The sequence below is a fragment of the Macrobrachium rosenbergii genome, chromosome 46 (genome assembly GCF_040412425.1).
Source record: "Macrobrachium rosenbergii isolate ZJJX-2024 chromosome 46, ASM4041242v1, whole genome shotgun sequence".
Taxonomy (NCBI): Eukaryota; Metazoa; Arthropoda; class Malacostraca; order Decapoda; family Palaemonidae; genus Macrobrachium; species Macrobrachium rosenbergii.
Genome location: NC_089786.1, coordinates 46363460 through 46377074, shown reverse-complemented (window position 1 = coordinate 46377074; position 13615 = coordinate 46363460). Strand labels below are relative to the sequence as shown.

At 41.5% G+C, this 13615-nt stretch overlaps 1 protein-coding gene across 1 annotated transcript in view; it reads right to left on the bottom strand.

Annotated features, from left to right (window-relative positions):
* Window positions 1-407: 407 nt before the first annotated feature.
* LOC136830479 (trafficking protein particle complex subunit 8-like) overlaps window positions 408-13615 on the bottom strand; it is an 80042-nt gene continuing 66834 nt past the window's right edge. Inside the window, 4 exon segments of the mRNA XM_067090013.1 lie at window positions 408-1165; window positions 9724-9819; window positions 10522-10772; window positions 12704-12892. Coding sequence (XP_066946114.1) covers window positions 868-1165; window positions 9724-9819; window positions 10522-10772; window positions 12704-12892 — 834 coding nt within the window. The 3' untranslated portion in view covers window positions 408-867.

The following is a 13615-nucleotide window of genomic DNA, read 5'->3' as shown; positions in this document are numbered from 1 at the left end:
TGCCTAACCACCTTGTTCAAGAGTTTTAAAGACTGTTTCCAGCTTCGCTGTAAGTAATTCCTAATGTAAAGGACCAATAGTTTGTATATCGTGTAGGAACAAACAAAGTTTGAACACTATGGAGCCTCTAGGGGAATATTTTGAGGAAAAACACTATCAGTAAGCTCTTATCATTTTGGGACTTAAACATCGGGTACTTTCTGATCAGACTTCTTATGATGACTTTATTATGTTGATAGTAAAAGGAAAGGTATATGTCAAGGTTTTATCTTTATGGTCCAGAATTTTTTCAAATACAGAAACCAGTAAACAGTATAACGCATGGCCTGAAATGCAATTTTTGTAACGTACATTAAAATTTATATTATTTACTACATGTAAGCAACTGTGTGTGTATTAAGAGAAGCTTTTATTTATCCAAATTTATTAATGTATCTGGTGTATATCAATTAATATAATAAACTATACTACAAAATATACAGTATAAACTAACACAGTACAGTATAAACAAAGGCAGTCTTCACCTTTCAATAACTTTAGAAATATACATATACACCTGTACAAGGATAAAATCTATCCAAGTGCACCTCTGAACAAACATTGAATAGATAAAACAAGATCAAAATTCAAGAGATTAAAAAGATTTACACACCGACTTGCTAATAAATCTCCATACAACATTAATAGAAATATATTGTGTTCACAGATGAATATTTATATGATCAGGACAATGTTAGGCAAAGCACAACTCCAAGATTCAAGAGGAGAATGAATGAGTTATGTAATATATGTCTCCACTATGAATGTCTGTCTGTCGTTTTAAAATGAGTGACAATGAGGGATTTTACATACAGCTACCCAAAAATGCTAACTGTTATGGGAATGATGATGATGGCTGACTTTGCTATTCGATTCCCTGACCACCACAGCTGTCTGAAGCTGACACATCTGTGGCACAGGTGCTTCGGAGGAGTCTGCGTGCTGTCTCAAGGCAGTCAGGCTAAATGTTCCTAAACTGTAAGTACCTGGTAGGGTAACCAAGGCACATACAGGAACCTTGCTGAATTCCCAAGGCTGTAAAGTGATCTTGCGAACCGTCCCTCCAACGTACAGCACTTGGGTGCTCGACTGTGGCGAGTACATGTGGTTACTCGTGTTTCCAGTACTGGGAAAAAGAAAAAGACTAATTCATAAACATTCAAAAACCTAATGCAGAAAAAAAGCTTAATTTTTCCTGAAGCCATATATAACAGTTCAAAAAGATAAATCCAATTCCTTAAATGACATAAATAAAACTTTACATGCACTATAAACAGACGTGACAAATCCAAGAGATATCAATTTCTTTTTCTAAATAGCAATATTTAGGGGTCAACTTTTAAAGCATAATTTAAATTATAATTATACAGTCAGATATAACAAAAAAGTATGCAATCAAATCTCAGGTTATGATGGCCATTTTCCCCTAAATTCCAAACCAATAATAATATCAAGCTTTTGCTAAGCTCAAATCTACAATAAAATGGGCTCTTATAATCGTAACCACAGAAAAACTCCCACTCAGCAGCTAAACCTCTCTTTGTATTTTACTTGTCATTACTTCTCTTTGGTTCCATCCTACCAAGATGTCCAACCTATTTCACTCACAACTTTTCCAATTTCCCACCACTCCTTTGAGAACAAACCCTCAGGGGAGAACTGGGGAAGCCTCGATTTGTGATTTGGTGGTCTCATTAAACTTTATTACAATAACAATCCACTCCCTCCTTCTCTTGTCCCTTCCTCTATCAGCCATTCTATAAACCATGGAAGGCTGCTGGTTGCTGCCTGCACTGCAAAATGACAAATTTTTTATCAATTTGCATTTTTCATAACTTAGAAACCTGGGTCTTTACGTATGGGATTATTTCTCACAAGCGCAGCTAGACCGGTTTAAGAACAGAACAAGGTTGGTGGCTCAAGTCCATTCACCAATGGGGAGAGAGCGGAGAAGAAGCTTCACCACTTTCCCCTTCGCAGATGCTCAGATGCTTCAGTTATCTTCAAGCCCAGGCAACCAAATGAAGAGTGGCTTGAGATGGGCCATTTACATAAAGACCTCAGGTTTGTAAGTTTTCATACAAACTGATTAAAAATTTTTCATTAGTTCATACGCGAAACAAACCTTTGGTCTTTACGTAGGGGAGACTTCCTTCTTGGTGGGAGGGTAAAGTAAGCTTTAGAACTGACTGGTGGTCTGGCTCACCTGGGCTCACTTCTGGTAAATTGTTAGAGCACAGGAAGGAGATGTACGCCTCTGATCTGTTACGTAATATATTGCTCAACAGCCAGACATCCAGGCTTCAACAAAATGTGAACTCATTCTACATTGTGTCAACGAAGAAAAGTAAGAACCTGTACTTGTCGGAGACAAGAAAACTATCGGTATCTAACGACCTTGTTCTATTGTCAATCCCTCTCTCCCCTTGTAACAGAAAAGGTAGGACTCGCTTCTATTTTCTAAAATTTGTATTGTGTTGGAACAATCATTATATACAAAAATAGAATGGGTGCTCACTCACCTGTATCTAGCCAGTTCCAACAAATGATGGCTCAATTCTCTCCTCTGCCCACCAGAAGAGAAGAAGAAAGAGAGAGGAAAAAGGCCAGTCACCCCATTCACTCTCAATTTCACAACCAACAGCTTAGGCAAGAAACAGCCTAGGCAAGAAACAGCCTGTCTCACTAAGGACACTGGATGAGCTACACAACTTGTTGAGCAACCACCACTGCACCCAAGGAAAAAGTCCAAGGACCTATGGGCAACATCCCAAAGGTAGGAGGAGGTGAAGGTCATATGACGATCCCACGTACCAGCCTTCAATGCCCTTTGAACAGAAAGTTTCTTCCCGAGGTGATGGAAGGGCCAAAGCCCCTAACATCATGAATTCTCACATTGAATGAATTGGCATCTGCATCCGAAGACACAGCGTATGCTAGTCTAATTACTTCACATAGCAAAAAGGAAATGGTGTTCTTGGAAACTTCTTTCTTGTTCCAGCCAGTGCTAACAAAAAGTCTCGACACTCAGGCCTGAGATGTCAAGTCCTTTAAAGGACATAGGAGCAACTCATTTGGATCATTATCAATAAAGTCTCTCAGGGAGCACATTGAGAAGCACTCAAATCTGTCATCAGGAACCAAAGGATTCTGAGTCTTAGCTACGAATTCTGAGACAAATTTGAAGGCTACTGACCCCCAACCCCTTTGAGTGTTTAAATCAAAAGAGATGCCAAGAAGCTCCCCAACTCTCTTCATTGAGCCTAGGGTTACTGTCTTGAGGGTCACATCTCTGTCTGATGAACTTCATAAGGACAAGAAAAAATCCCCGTGAGGAGGTCTAAGCTCTCTTGGAGAACAAGACTGTTCAAAACTTTTGAGAAGCACAGAAACTTCCCATGAGGAGGAATTGAGAAGCACAGAAACTCCCATGAGGAGGAAAGATCAACACCTTTCAGGAGCAGAACTAACCCTACAGCTGCCCTGTAACCCTTAATGGCTGAAACATTAAGTAGTTTCTCCCTACAGACGAACACAAGGAAGTCGGCTACTTGCTGAATAGATGATCTGACCAGAGAAAAACCCCGTCAACGACACCAATCACAGCAGACAGTCCATTTCCCCTGGTACACAGCTGTAGAAGATTTCCTGAGATAACTAGACATCTCTGTTGCTGCTCTGCGAGAAAAGCCTCTCGCTCGCAGAAGATACTGGATAGTCTCCAGCCATGAAGAGACAGGGACCCTATAGACTGGTGAAACCTCTCGATATGCAGTTGGCAAAGGAGGTTGTGCCAGGGAGGAATTTCTCTCGGTGCCTCGGTCAGTAGGGTTACCAGGTCAACATACCACTCGGTGTGTGTCCACAAAGGAGCCACCAGGGTCATTCTGAGGTTCTGAGTGATCAATACCCTGTTGATTACCCGAAAATCAGGCAAAAGGGAGGAAAAGCGTAAATGTCCAGATTGTCCCAAGGATGTTGCAGTGTCTCTTCTGCTGCAGCCCATGGATCTGGAACAATTGAACAAAATACCCCCAGTTTCTTGTTGTACCAGGTCATGAAGAGATTGTTCATTGGCTTTCCCAACAGAAGGAACAACCTTCCTGCTACCTCCAGGTGTAGTGACCACTCCATCCCCAGGACTTGACCCTGACGACTCAGCTTGTCTGCCACTATATTCCTCTTGTTTGGGATGTGTCTGGCTAAGTCCCACTGAGTCACTGCCCACTGGTGCAGTTGTACTGTTAAATCATGAAGTTGCAGGGAGACTATACCCCCCTTTTTGTTGACATAGGCTACCATTGTGGTAATGTCAGACATTAGAACCACAGAGTGCCCTGTCACTTGATCCTGAAAATCCTGAAGGGCTGAGAAAGCCACTTTTAGCTCCAGGATGTTGATGTGAAGCTGTTTGTTCTGGGTGATCCACACATCTTAAGTCAAAAGATCTTCCATGCGTGCGCCCCAAACCTCGTTCAATGCGTCTGAGAACAGAAGTATCTCTGGAGAGGGAGCGTGAAGAGGCACTCCTATGGTTAGGTTCCTGTCGTCCAGCCACCATGCAAGTCCTGTCTCACTTCCTTTGAGAGAGGAGAGTCCTTCGATGGGGACCAGAACTCTTCCAATCTCCATTGAAAGAGATGCGTGGATCTGATGGAAAGACCCTAGCCGCTGCTGTGTCTATCAGCATGCCCAGGTACATTGTTCGACTGGGCTTAAGATTTGACTTCTCCAAATTTATCACTATCCCCAGGCTGTGACAAAATTGGAGTTGACAATCTCTGTCCTGGATTAACTTTCCCAAGAACGCACCAGGGCCAGCTAGTCATCGAGGTATCTTAAAGATTCATATCCCTTGTGAATGAGCCCAGATCGAAACCAGAGTGAACACCCTCATGAACACCTGGGGTGTGGTAGAGAGGCCGAAGCAAAGCACATTGAACTGATATACCGTTTCTCCCAGACTGAAGCAAAGGAACTTAGGAGATGACTAATGGATCAGAATCTGGAAGTAGGCATCCTTTAGATATACTGTCAGCATGAAGTCAGACTTCCTGATGGCTGCTAAAACTGTAGGAGATGGACATCTTGAACCAAGTCTCTGATGCAGAGGTTCAGGGGAGACAGGTCTATGACCAGTCTCCAAGTCCCTGATGCCTTTTGTACCAGAAAGATCAAGCCATGGAAACCTGGGGATCGATCCTTCACGACTTCCCCAGCTCCTTTTTACGTCATTGCCTTCACTTCCTCTCAGAGAGCCAGATCCTTCAGTGAGCCCTGAACACAGGTTCTTTGATGGATTGGACAGCAGGAGAGGGGAGGAGAAAGCTCCAAGGGGAGTAAATATCCCACCTGCAGAACATCTACTACCCAGTTTCCCCTCCATGCCGCTGCCATGTTGCCCAATTGGCTTGCCAGACACCCCCCCACCGATGGTAGTGAGTGGGGAGGGGTGCCCATTCTAGCATCTCCTTCCTCTTGCCCTGCCTCTGCCTCCTCTCCCGGGTTTAGTAGGATGCAGCTGGATGCTGCCGAGTCGCTTTCTTAGCAGGTGTAGGTGAAGGCTGTCGGCCCTGCGAGGACCCACCGTAGCTGTGTAAAAAAAAGTATACCCTAGTTTTACCAGACCACTGAGCTGATTAACAGCTCTCCTAGGGCTGGCCCGAAGGATTAGACTTATTTTACGTGGCTAAGAACCAATTGGTTACTTAGCAACGGGACCTACAGCTTATTGTGGAATCCGAACCACATTATAGCGAGAAATGAATTTCTATCACCAGAAATAAATTCCTCTAACTCTTCATCAGCCGGCCGCGGGAATTGAACTCCGGCCCACCGATCTCTTAGCAGATGGGTAAGTGGTAGACTGAGATTTAGCTTGCCCTACAGTGGCACATGAAGGTCCTGAAGACTTAATAACACCCTGATGGACTAGACGGTCATTATTGTCTGCTCTTTGTCTGTCCACTGCTGCCTCTACTTGGTCCTTAGGAAAGAGTGATGAACAACCTACAACCATTCCATTCCTCAGGGCCAAGGTAGAGTCAGGCCCAAAAAATCTGGAGATTTTAGAGAGCGCAGCATCTCTTCTCAATACCCAATTAGCCCACATGTCTGCTGTTATGTGGGTTCAATAAAATATAGTCTTGCCTCTGGACTGCAGAGTCTAAGAAAGGTGGACTCTTCACTGTTGCTAGACATGGAGGAAGAAGAAATCTTGCCAACTGTAGTTGAACACAGGTCAAGCCAAAAGACTGCCTGGAATGCTGTTGCAGCAGCTGATTCAATTGTAGCTGACTCTTGCTGAGTAAAGATGTCCTCTGCCCAGACTTGATCCAAAGAAAGACCCGGGCCTAGACTAGCTAGGTCCATATCCACCTGCTTTGTTTGCAATGAAATGTTGGATGCAACAGAGAAATGTTTATGTTATGGAAGAGGAGAAGGGAGCATCTTAAAGGGCCTGCCGAACTGAAGTGAGCTGTCCCGTCCAGAGACGAGAGAATTCACCTGCTCCAGAACATAGTCTTCATGATCGGAACATGGCAACCCCAACAATGCCTTCATTTCCTTCTGTGGTCCTACAAGGGCTTTGAGACCCGAAAGCCAACCTTAGTGGAAAGCCAGAGTCTCTTCTACTAAATCGTTGTACTTACAAATGTGTTCAACAACTTCTGCGAATGTCATTAGTAGTTCTGGGTTGTCCGTATTGAGGGGGAGAGGACCTTCTGCTTCCAGGCCAAAAGTTTCTCGATCTGGCCTGAATCTATGACATCACCTGCATTTCTGCTTAAAACTGGAGCATATGACTGATCACGGCCTGGAGACTGAATTCGTGGCTGAATTCGTGGCCATGCAGGACTCCTGTTACAAGGTGAACAGCCCTGGCTGTGCAAAAGCAGCCGTGGACTATTTCATGGCCGTGGAGGACTCTTATTCCATGGTGACAGTCTTGACAGTCTCAGTCATGAGAGTGCAGCAGTGGACTATCTGTTGTATGAGAGGAGAGGAACGGTCCCGATAACATGAGCACTCCCTCAGATGTGATGTCAACTTCTTTATGGCTGTTGTGTCATCCTTCCCTTACATCCATGGCCTTAACCTTCGTCTCTTGAACCGAACAAGTGGAAGATGTAATGACTACAACCTCTCAGAAAGGAGCCTGATCCGTGGATCTACAGCTCTTACTTGAAGAATGCATTGCCACACAAGAATCAGGAACTGGGCGACACTCATCAGCAGCAATGCCAGATGACATACAGCCATGTGCCTTAACCCTCACAGTCCAGGCTAAATATAAGGATGGCCAATTTAAAAAAAAAAAAAAATTAATGAAAAGAGGAAGATATGCAAATGGTACAGGGAAAAAAATTTTTTTCTGTACCTTCTGGTTGAAGTTGAAAGTGAATATTTCCAACCCAGTGTGGGGCCTCTTTTCCAAAAAACAGTTGTAAAAATATGCTAATTTTACCAAGTAATAAGTGTTTTTATTATATTTTGTAAAATTATTACAGCTCATGCAATATCATAATAGATAAGAACTAAAAACAATAACAAATTCTGAGTATCTTTACAGTAAACTATTTATGAGATGTCCTGGGTTCGGAAGCTGCAGTATATTCTCCCTTGACATCTCAAGTCAAATAAACATCCCTCTCTCCTCTACTGAGCTACTAGACTGGCCATGTAAGAGTTGCCAGAAGTCATTTATTGCCCATGGAAGTGATCTGACCACTTTTCCTGCAAAATTCGTTCAAACTGTACAGAGCGACATCTTGAACATTTATGCATGTTACCCATCCACAAGAGGTTAACAGATGCACAGCTGTCCGAAACTGAGTCTGACCCTGGAGGGCTGCTGGAAGGGTGGCTACCAATGACAAACCAGAAATAATGCTGGAGGCGGAGACACGGGAATCAACTGCAGGACACAGACGGTTGGCCTTGACCATGGACGAAGGAGAGATGGAACAGGAATCCATAGAGGGCCTATGGACCTTCTTACAAGGAGGGGCCATGAAGTCCTTCTTTCTCCAACGCTTCAATGGAACGTAATAAACAGACGAAGACAATGAATGAGAAGAAGAAGAAGACGGAGATCTCCGGTGTCTCTTCTTTGATTTCTTCGTACTGGTATGGCCGAGCTTCTCCAGAACTGCACCTTCAACTTTCTCCAACAGAGCTTGAACAAAGGAGTCAGAAGAAGCAGCAGCAGCAGGACAGCAATGATAACCGAAAGAAGAGGAACAGCCGATGAGGGTACAATGTAAGCCTTAGATATTGCAGCCGTGGTTAAACCAGAAGTCAAGGCCACCAAAGGTGTAGAACTGTCATGGCAGTAGACTCTGGGAGATGGGAAGACAAAAGGTAAGACAGTAGGCCACCTAGGAGGGGCTCCCCTTACAGGTCCAGGGAAGACCAGCATTCCTTGAGCTTCTCTGTAGCCATCCCTGAAACAACAGAACAAGGGGGAATTGCTTCCTTTCTCACGGTGGGGGGGGGGGCCTCCTCCCTCAAAAGAACAGAGGCAGCTACATCTAACACTTGGTCATCTGAACTCCCCCTCAGACTATCTAGAGACGAAGCAATAGTAGAACGAGAAGGGGTAAATTCTTCCTGAAAAGCAGCAGCAATGAGAGGCAATTCTGATGAAGGAGAGAACAAGAAGGAATATCGGCATTCAACGCCATTGGAGGCACGAAGCCTTCCCATGATGCCTCAGCCGACTTCCTCTTGCATTTCTTCTTTGCATTTCTTCGCACCAAAATTCTTCCACTGCTCCGGGGACCAGCCACGAGACACTGAACAGGTTACTTACACTGCAAACATGAGATCAACATCTACTGCAAGTTGAATGAGAATCAGTATAAAAAGTGGCTAGATAACACATACATGGGTTGTTACCAGGAAATTTCCTCTGGGGCTTAGCCTGAAGCTTTGATGATTCATGGGTTTGCATGATCGAAATGCAATTGCGCAAGAAAACTCACAGATGTATATCAAAACTCAGATATATATATGAAATATATCACAAACACATAACAAAAAGAGTGACACCCAGAAACGCCAAGGCATAGACAATCAGGAAGTACATAAACAACTGGCTTCTTGAAATGGGCAGCACTCGTCTTACTTGAAGACGGTTTGAGAGATAACTGAAGCATCTGAGCATCTGCAAAGGGAAAGAGGTGAGGCTCCGCCTCCACTCTCTCCCCACTGGCTAACAGAACTTGAGCCACCAACCTTGTTTTATTTTTAAACAAATCCAGCTGCGCTTTTGAAAAATAATCCCATACGTAACAACCGAAGGTTTGTTTTGTGCATGAACAAAATAATTTTTCACAAAGTCTGCTCTACCTTCTTTGTCTATAACGTCAAATCCTCTCTCCGGCCACCTTCAAAATTCACTATAATTATCTCACTTACTACATTTCTCCTTTTCCTCAAACTGTCTAACTTCTTTAATGTGCCTCAAACGTCACCTCTCATTTAAGAAACAAATCCTTTGGGAGTTTCAAGAAATGAGGATTAAATGTTCTGGTTCAAATATAATTATAATAATGACAAACTTCTGGTTTACAGAGTCCAATTTCCTAAGAGTCAGAGGGCTGGCCAGAGATCTGTTCTGAAAACAGTTAACACATGATACACTGCTGATGTAGTTATTGATGTGTTTATCCAACTTACCTTACAGACAAACACTCAGGACTGAGGTTGAGATGAGTGACAAGACAACAGGCACTGCAGTTTTGAAGATGTAACTCAAACTTTATGCTGCATAATCTGTAAAGTTCATAGAATTAGCAGTCAAGTATCCTTTGCCATTCAGTAAAGTATCCACTAATGTGAGACTGCCCTATAAATATAGAATAATGAAAATCTAGTCAAGAATGAGGAATTCTCATCCAACCCCTGCACTCCCAAAATCACAGACTCTGAATGGCGCACACTATCTTGCACTGAAAAATGTGTAGTTATTCAGCTATCCCCCTGTTTACGTCTCCATAATGAAAGTGTGTATCACTTATAAGTTTAAGAAAAAGCAAAGAGATCCTTGAAACCAGATTAAAAATAACCACCTATTACATTCCAAATTGGGGATTCTAGTAACAAGCTTAATAAATTCAAAGATGATGGCAGCCCCCCATGAGTAGTGTAATGTCTTTTCAAAGTATCTTTCATGCTCCATCATAGGTTCTCCTTTCTCGTAGGAGGATTGCGCAGAAATGATTAAACTCTTCTAGATATAACTTGAATTAAGATTTAAATGGATCAAATGACAACAAAGCTTTTCGAAAATCTATCATATTTTGTTAAAAGCTGGCTTCTTATTGTCTAAAATTTCCAAGGCCACACCTTATACCAAGAAAAACTACTGTCAAACACAGAGTTTGTATTCAGACATACAAAGCTAATGTAATCATTCAAACCAAAGTACAGTGAAATAAAAAAATTTAAAAATGGAAAGATTGTTCCTAGCCTCACCTGCTCACAATGAAATCATGCTCGACAAGACTTGGGAAATTAGCAGAAACTTTCACTAAATGCTTTTGTTTATCAGGTGCAGGGAGAGGCGACTGTATTGGAGGAAGGGGTACTTCAGGAATGATTCTGATGGGAGGCTTTTCCTCCTCTCCTGTCTGAATCAGTGATAAGTTTGGCACGCAAACCGAGTCGCAAAGATTTTGGAGATGGACGCTGTGCTGACCCCACGTCTGAATTCCGTTCCTCAGGCCCTGAAATATGCAAAAGAGATCAGCCATCATCTTGAAATCTTCAGTGTAACATTAGGGGAGACATGTAAGGGTCACTGAGGAGATTAATTTTTTCTTGTATGCCTTCATTTTCATGCTGTGATATATAGGCTCTGAAAACTACACACACACACACACACACAAAACAACTCGGCCCCTACAGCCAACCCTGATCCTCCTTGAGAGACATAAAGATAAAAGGCTTAAACTGCTACATATAAAAAAATCTACAATCATGCAAAATCTGTGCAAGCAGACCTTAGATGTATGGATAAAGATATTTTTTTTGCATACACCAACATATGTAAAGCCTATCAAATTCTTACTTATTAACTAATGAAGAAAAGCAATTTTTTTTCATGACTACACATTCATGATGAAAAAAGATAACATTTTTCAATTTCTACATCCTAGGTTAAATTTCATTTAAAATGATAAAAAAACTGCTTAGTTGAAGAGGGTGCTGACTAGTTAAAAGTTAATCTTTTGAGGTAATGGCCATCAAAGTTTTCAATTAAAGTACAACTACAATAACAAAAACACAAGGGGTTGAACTGAGCTGCACAGAGTTAAGCTGTCTTGAGCTCAGCTTGACTGAGCTGAATCTAATTGAAGTCTGAGTTCCAGCCATAAATATGCCACATGTACCCGATTGATTTGCTGCTGAAAACGTCATAAATTACTGAAAACAATTTAACACAGAAAATGAGGTGATGAAGTACGAATGGCAGACTTGTGTATATAAAGACTTGTAGAATTATGTTGCAAAAAGTGAATTTCTGTATCTGAATTTGACCAACATCCACCCATTACATCATTAGAGTTGCTATTGTAACATGTAAAGAAACCATTTTAATTATAAACAGACAATAAAAAAAATAGACGAATTAAATAAAATTAAGACCTTGACTCAATAGGGTTCAGATATTCCTCTCATAAGATATTTCATATACTGTAATTCACGAGACAGATAACATCTTACATGGAACAGAAACAGTATACGGGTGCATAAAGTCAACCCCCAACCTATTTGCGGTTCAGCATTTGCAGCTTCAGGTATTCACAGATTTTTATGTGGAACGTATCTCCAAATTATTCACGGAACATTTGCTTGTTCACAGATTTTTTCGTAAAGCCGTATTCACTAAGTACTGTATTTTCATGGCAAAAATTGACCTGGTAATAAACCAGTTTTCTCCCCTCCTTATAGGAGGGACCTCATTATAGTGAACCTTCCCGGTGGCTACAGCTCCCTAAACCAGATTTCTCACCTTGTTATAATGCCTACAGCTACACCACTCAGAATCCTAGTTACGGTGCTTATGCACCCGTACTTGAAATGATATTAAAATGATTTAGGATGAAAGTTTAAGGTACATTTGGTCTTTGAACTAATAAAAAAGGCAGTTACAGTATCAGCATTTTTAGAGGGGGATCTTTGGTGTTTGAACTGTTAAAATATGCAGTTACCAGCATTTTTAGAGGGACGTCAAGTATTCACAGGTGGTTCTGGTCCCTATCCCCTGAATACCGGGTGTCTACTGTACCATCATTGAGAAACAAATGAAGAAGCAAAATACATGGAAAATATTATGGTACATTGCATTAATTCCCTCTCCATATGAAAGTAGTAATCCCATCTATTTCCAAAAATGCTACTGCATAACTCATGTTAACACTGATCCTTTTCAGACATGGCCAACTTAATCTTGGAAAACATGTCGGTCACTCGTCAGCCATTGGGAGACAAATTTAAATTGCAACTTAAAATCTTAACTATGTGTAATCTAACTATTTAACGTAACTGCACACTTTATTCCTCCATAAAGAATTCAAATTATTGTGATGCATTTTTGCTATAATATTAATAAGTAGGATAATGATTATAATGATGATAAAAATACTTTACTGACCATCCACAAAACTGTAACAACCATATCCAAGGTATCAGCTGCGATCATATCACGAGCATCCTTTTGTGCTTGGGTGGGCGGAGGGGGGATGTGATCTGCCGTTGGGTTGGGGGGAGGTGGATCAGCCAGAAGATCCAGGAGCTTGATTCTTTCCCGCAGAGTAAATCGCCACCATGAGCACAAGGGAATCTGCTGAAACACATAGTTAGTTAGTTATAAATGATACACATACAGCGAACTCGTTATCATATTGCTGATGAGAGCTTATCAAGTCAGAAAATAATTTTGATAGAACAGAATGGAATATGAAATTTTGACCAAAGACCAAGTGCTGGGAACTACGAGGTCATTCTGTGCTGAAAGGGAAATTTAAAGTTAAGAGTTTGAAAAGTGTAACAGAAGGAAAACCTCTTTCCAATAACCAACAGGTGAATTTTCTGTAGTCACAGAAATTTAAACTGCAGTGTCAGGAACAGGGCCAATATGCAAATTTCATACTTATGTGATGGAAAACTTTACAATGTATCAAAAATATCTTTTATGTTCCCGAACAGAAAACAAAATATTTGACATATGCTGCACAAATATTTGACCTTCATTTACAAACTAATCTTATGGGTCATTTCTGTATGTCCAGAAATGAAACTAAGAAGTCAAGCAATTTCTTAATTACTGTATTCTCATGCTGAATAACAAATTACCAAGGGACTACAGTATATATGTTTACTTCCACTGCAAAGCTGGGAAAAAGCAGTCTCAAAAAGGGATTCAAAGTCTACCAACACTCAACCATTTAGGTAAAAATTTTGCAATGTTTCCTGTTAAAGTAATGAGCAGTGAGCACTGGTGAACCAATGAATCTGACTGTCCTCTCAACAGCAAAGAATCCACTTCCCTACATCGATACACATA